We start from the raw sequence: 6338 nt of genomic DNA, 5'->3' as shown, positions 1-6338 counted from the left end.
TGGACAAGGTGCTCATGCAAAGGAGCCTTGGAGGCTCGGCCAGCCTATGCCACGGTGCCCGATGCCGCGGTGCCCGATGCCAGGGTGCCTGATGCCACGGTGCCCGTGCCGCAATGCTTCGCATGCAGTGGAGGAATCGCCCACCCTGGCTGTGTGTAGGAGGGGCTGCCCACCCCCGTGACATCCCTGGGTGGCACAGCGTGTGTCCCTGTGTCCCCAGGTGGAAGGCACCCGCCACGGCCACGCAGCCGGGGTGCGGAGCCATGAGGACAGGCAGGAGCATGGGGAGAGGCAGCGCCCCGGCTGTGCCTCCCCCAGGCTGCGGGAGCTGATCCCGGCACGGCGTGCCCAGCACCTCGCAGAGCATCCGTTTGTCCTTCCCCTCCCAGCCCCACGGCAGGATGGACACCGGGATGGAGACGGGGCAGCCTGTGCCTCGGTTTCCCCTCCCAGCCCGACCTCCCCCAGCCCAGAAGGGCAGCACGGAGGGGGCCCGGTGCCAGCAGCACCCTGACATGGGCGGCTCCTCCCCGGGTCGCGGGGCTTTACAAGCCCGGGCTGGAAGGGGCCCAAGAACAGGCTCTGCTGCCAGATTCCCGGCCGGAAATGCCCCGAGAACAGCCTTGTCTGTGGTATTGCAGCATGTCTCTGCTTCCCAGCCCAGCAAATGAAAAACAACAGGAGGAAAAGTTAACCAGCCCTTTGCCGGCGCTGCGCCGAGCTGCGGGTGCCGGGGCTGGGTGGGTTGGGGGGGGGGGGGACGGGTGCTTTTTTTCGGGGGGTGCAGCGCCGTGCGCCTGGGGTGGGCGTTACGGGGCCGGCAGCGCTGGCTGGGGACGAGCAGGCAGAAAGCGCTTCCCTGCCACCGCGTCCCACGGCAAAGCTTGGGGTGGACCCGACCGGCATCACCCGGGGTGGGGGACACCCGTGCACAGTGCCTGCGGGCACAGGGACAGTCTCCAGCCCTGCTGGCGTGTCCCCTGGGTGTGCGGTGTCCCCTGGGCTGGGGGACAAGTGGGAGTGGCGGGGATCTAGGAGACCATGGCTGCAACCGCAGTGTCCTCGAGCCGTCCCCTGCCACCTCCATGCCCGGCTTTGGGGACGCAGCTCCCTGCTGGGCAGGCAGTGAGCCCCCTCCGGCTGTCCCCGAGCCGTGGTGTCCCAGCAGCTGTCCCCGTGCCCCCGGCTGGCCTCGCCTGGCCCCGCTAAAGCGGCTTAGCGCGGTGCCGCATCTCCGCGCGGGATAAGCCGGGCGGGAGGGAAAGTTGGCGAGGGGCTGATCGGCTTTGGGTTCGGCTCCCGGCTCTCCATAATCCTGCTGCGGTGCCCGCGGGGGTGAGGGGGGGCCCCACCACAGCTCCGGGGGCCCCAAGGGTGGTGGGGTAGCCGCTCGTCCCGTGGCCTTGTGGTGAGGGTGAGCAGCCCCCGAGGTGCTGCCTCCACGGTCCCTGCGTGGTGTCCCCGGGGTGTCACTGCCCACAGTGAGGGGACAACGGCGCGGTGCCCTCCGGCCGGCCCTGCCACCAGCTGCCCGGGGAGGGTGGCGGGGGCCGGGGTATGGCAGCAATTTGTAGGGCTCGCCTGAATAACCGGCCACCAAGGAAGATCAGCCGCCCACCGCCCCGGCCAAGTATTGTTTTTGGAACTCGCTGCTTCTTTTTTCAGCTCCTGTCTTACTTTTCTTTGACCTTCTTCCCTGATTTAAGACACATGCCCAGCCCTTGCCCAGCTGCACTGAATTAGCGGCTGCTGCTGGGGAGGGAACCAGACCCTGCGGCCGTGTGGGGCTGTGGACGCCCCGGGAGCAGCTGGCAGGGACGGCTCCACGGGCAGGATGGGATCCCCTGGGCAGGATGAGTCCCCTGGGCAGGATGAGTCCCCTGGGCAGGATGGATCCCCGGGGTTGGGATGGGTCCCTGCAGGCAGGGTGGGTCCACGTGGCAAATCTATCCCCCAGCAAGGATGGGTCCCCGTGATCAGAATGGGTCCCCCAGCAAGGATGGGTCCTTCTGGGCTGTGAGGGGACACCCGTCGAGGTCACAGCTCTGGTGATGCTGCTGGGGTCAGTGGGGGATAAAATGGGTCTGGAGCGGGGGCCTTCAGCTTCCAGGGGGTGCTGTGCTGGGAAATATTGGGGTCTGTGCTTGAGGGAACTTCTGGGCGTGGGTGGAGATGTGCTGGTCGTGACTGGGATCTGTGCAAGGGGACCTGGCTCGGGGGCCAGCAGGTTCTGGGATCCAGGGAGTGGGTCTGGACAGCAACGGGGGCTGTGCGGGGCTGCCCTGGGGCTGTGCTGGGGCTGGGGCCGGGCGGGAGCCCCAGCAGGGACGGCTGGTGCCAGGAGGGGACAGCGGGGTCGCCTGGGGATAGGGCTGCTTTGGCCGAGGCACGGCACCGCTGTCCGCAGCCTGCAGCGGGGGCTCCGTCCTTGCACGGGTCCTGCCCAGGCTTGGGTCCCCCTCCCTGCAGCCAGCCCCCCCGGACGTGTCCCCCCCCCCCCCCAGCCCAGGCGTGGGGCTGCAGCGTGGGGCTGGGTCCCGTCCCGCTGCACAGCACCGCCCGCAGTGAGGGGCCCCGCGGGCCAAACCCTGCCCTGGGGGACGCGCTTTGCTTCCGCCCCGGCTGCGCACCACGGGGCTGCTTCGCCCTCGCCCTGCCCTCAGCTGTGCCGCCGCAATCCGGCTGGGGGGGGGAGTGAGAAAATGAGGGGAAAAAAGGCTTTTGGAAGGGTTGGAGCGATGGTGGTGGGCAGGCAGAGGCCAATTTGCACCCTCCCTAAAGCCAACCCCGCTTCTCGCAGCCCTCTCCATTCCCGCGCCCGCTTGCTCTGTGCCAGGTCCCCCCACGGCACCCTCAGGGCCGGATCCTGCCCAGGGCTGCTCCTTGCCGTCTCCCAGCCGTGCTCCCTCTGCACCCAGCTGGGGCACGGGGGCTGTTTTCCCAACGCAAACCGGCCTCAACCCAGCTGCCCCAAGCGCCGGGGAGCCCGGCCACGTTGATTTTCCAGCTCCGAGCCCCGCGCCCCGCCGGGAGGGCTCCGGACACCTCACCGTGCCCCGTGCGTGTGTGTCCCCCTCCATCCCCCCCCTTCCCCAGCCCCAGCCAGGAAGCACGGATTTTTTCCGAACTGGGAAAATCGGATGCGGGAAGGAGGGGCCGGGGAGATGGATGCACTTTCCTTGTTTTCTTTCGGGGACGGCCTCATCCAGCAGCCAAGTGGAAAAAGACAGTCAGAGCACGCATTGCTCACTGGGCCGGCCGCCAGCAGCCGGGCTGGCCAGAACTGGGGCAAACTGGGGGGAGTTTCCTCGGTCCGGAGGGAGCGGGGAGCGCCGTGGCACCCGCGGCCCGTGGAGCGCCCGCCTCGGGTGCCACCCCCGGGGTGCTGGGGACCCGACCCGGGTGGCTCGGGCGGCCACTGGGCACCCGGCGCGGCTGGGTGAGATGTCAGGCGGGATTTCTGCGCCTGTCGGGAACGGATCCCGGCGCGCGTGGGTGGGAAGGGGAGAGGGCTCGGATCCTGCCGACACAGCACGCCTGACGTCAGCGCCTGCCCCTCCGCGGCCCCGTCGGCTCCGTCGCGCCCAGGCCATGTTTGGTGGCCTGGCGGGATTTATGGGTGCCGCCGGGGACGCAGGGGCGATGTCCCGTGTCCCCCTCTGCATCCCGGTTGTGCGGGGCTGGGGGGTCCCGTCCCCGGCGGGCGTGTGCCGCTTCCCTGCCTGCTGGCCGCTGGTCCAACGGGGACGTGGCCCGGCGGGGATGTCCCCAGCGGGTCCCCGCGGGTGGCCGGGGGTGGGTCTGGGGACACGGGGGGGGGGGGGGGACACGGGCTCGGCCGGGGGTGACAGCCTGTCCCTGTGCTCCCACAGGATGAGTTCCACCCCTTCATCGAGGCGCTGCTCCCCCACGTCCGGGCCTTCGCCTACACCTGGTTCAACCTGCAGGCCCGCAAGCGCAAGTACTTCAAGAAGCACGAGAAGAGGATGACGAAGGACGAGGAGAGGGCGGTGAAGGACGAGCTGCTGAGCGAGAAGCCCGAGGTCAAGCAGAAGTGGGCCTCGCGCCTCCTGGCCAAGCTGCGCAAGGACATCCGGCCCGAGTGCCGCGAGGACTTCGTGCTCTCCATCACGGGCAAGAAGCCCTCGTGCTGCGTCCTCTCCAACCCCGACCAGAAGGGCAAGATGCGCCGCATCGACTGCCTGCGGCAGGCGGACAAGGTGTGGCGGCTCGACCTCGTCATGGTCATCCTCTTCAAAGGGATCCCGCTGGAGAGCACGGACGGCGAGCGCCTGGTCAAGTCGGGCCAGTGCACCAACCCCATCCTCTGCGTCCAGCCCCACCACATCAGCGTCTCCGTCAAGGAGCTCGACCTCTACCTGGCCTACTTCGTCCGCGAGAGAGGTAGGCGCTGCCTGGGGAGCTCTCGGGGAGGGGGACGGAGCCGGGGGACTTTGCTTCTCCTTCCCTCCTCGTGCCGCAGGTCGGGGACGCCACGCCGGGGACGAATCTTGCCTCCCCAGCCCCGCGGAGAGGAGCCCAGGGCTCAGCACACCGCAGTGAATCCCGTCCCACGTGGGTGCCCCCCACCCCGCTGCTGCCCACGCCTGCCCTCTGCCCCACCTGGCAGCGATCCTGGCTCCCGGGGAGGGACGTGGAGCGAGCGGTCCCCGAGGGTGCTGATGATGCTGCCCAGGGCAGCAGGCGGTGATGTGGGCCAGGAAAGGACAGCCCATCCCCAGCGTGTCCCCAGGGATGCTGGCAGCAGCCCAGCAGCCGTTTGCCGTGGCCACCTTCCCGATCAGAGTGGGGAAACTGAGGCACGGTGGGCGAGGCAGACGCAGTGTGGCCAGGAATAGGTCCCGAAGCCACCGTCCTCGCTGCCAGCTCCCGCCACCTCCCCGCATGCCAGGAGGACGAAGCTTGGAGCTCGGGGCAGCTCCTACTTTACCAGGGCAGCTTCGCTGGCCCCGGCCGGCGCCGTGCCACTACATGCAACTCTGCTGGCACCGGGCGCAGGGGGCACGCAGGTGGAGCCCCACGGGGAAGGGACCTTTGTAGCCCATGTGCTCAACTTGGGCTGAGAAAAGGTCTCACGGCTGGGTCCTCCCGTGCCCCCCGATGTCCCCCTGCTCCCCGATGTCCCCCTGCGCCCAGCCACAGCTGATGCAATGAGGGGAGTGCAGGGAGGCTGCTCCCCTCGCGGCGCTGCTGGCGCTGGCCGCGGCCCAAGGATGGATCATGGCACCGAGGGGGCTCTCGGGGCTGTAATCCCAACAAAGGGGGTTGAAAAAATCACATCAGGGGCCATAAATCACAGCGGGCGTGGGTGGATGTGCCGGGCGTCACCCAGGTCCCCCAGAAGCCACCGTGGTCTGCCAGGCTCCCCGTGCCCCCCCTCAGGGCGGGTGGGCCGGGCGCTGGAGGGATGCGGGTTTTGGGTCACAAAAACCCTCGTGGCTTTGGGGACGGGCAGGTCGCGATGCCCGGCGACGTTGTCCCACAGTGAGTCTGGGGATTACTCCCCAAAACCAGCACCCGGCGTTGTCCCGCGCCTCGGTGGCCTCTCCGGGGAGCCCCCCACCCATGGGACACCGCCAAGCACCCGTCGGTGTCCGGTGGGTCGGGGAGAGCCGGGCACACCTTGCACCGTGCCCGCCGGGGCTGGATCCTGCCCCAGGGCTGGCGTCTGCACGTGTGTGCGTGCACGTGTGCTCGCACGTGTGAGTGCACGTGTGCGTGCGCGTTGTGCCAGCGCTTCCCACCCGCGCGCTCGAGGGCAGGATGGGACCCAGCGGGCGCGGCCATTTCCCAGCGGGTGCACCGGGGACCACGGGCACTGTGCTGGGTGCGGGGCCGCGGGTGCTGCTTGGGGTGGGGGGCCGGATGCGGCATCGGGTGCTGGGCAGCGTAGGGGGGGTGTTGTGTGCTTGGCCCTGCTGGGCTGAACTGGGTCAGGGCACTGGGCTTAACTGGGGTGCTGCTTGCCGTGCTGGGGGCACCCTGTACTGGGCTGGACTGGGACCCCCCCCCCCGGGTCGGGCTGGGAGCCCTGCAGTGGCTGTGCTGCCGGCAGGGACGAGGACCTCGATGACGGCTGCGGCGCCAGCAGCGGGGACCCCGCGGTGTGGGTGCCAGGGGGGTTCCCCAGTGGCCCCGCAGCCACGGGTGTCCTCAGGGGAGGCGGCCGCCCCCCTGCCACCCTCCTGCCCGTGACCTTGACCCTGGTGTCTGGGTCCCCAGCAGCCGCAGTCACCTGATGTCTAATTGGGAACACGGCGGCTGTAAATACTCTCTGATAAGGCCTGGCCGCCGCTCACTTTCCCTGTTAAGGTCGC

The 6338-nt window shown here is 69.3% G+C and overlaps 1 protein-coding gene across 1 annotated transcript; it reads left to right on the top strand.

Moving 5' to 3' along the window:
* Positions 1–3538: 3538 nt before the first annotated feature.
* Positions 3539–5167, top strand: LOC118155427 (nuclear factor 1-like). Its single transcript, XM_035308694.1, has 3 exons — positions 3539–3795; positions 3873–4483; positions 5158–5167. The coding sequence occupies exons 1-3, from the start codon at positions 3592–3594 to the stop codon at positions 5165–5167; spliced, it is 825 nt and encodes a 274-aa protein (XP_035164585.1). The 5' UTR covers positions 3539–3591.
* The last annotated feature ends 1171 nt before the right edge of the window (positions 5168–6338 follow it).

The sequence above is a fragment of the Oxyura jamaicensis genome, chromosome 28 (assembly GCF_011077185.1).
Source record: "Oxyura jamaicensis isolate SHBP4307 breed ruddy duck chromosome 28, BPBGC_Ojam_1.0, whole genome shotgun sequence".
Taxonomy (NCBI): Eukaryota; Metazoa; Chordata; class Aves; order Anseriformes; family Anatidae; genus Oxyura; species Oxyura jamaicensis.
This window is presented reverse-complemented; position numbering and strand designations above follow the sequence as displayed.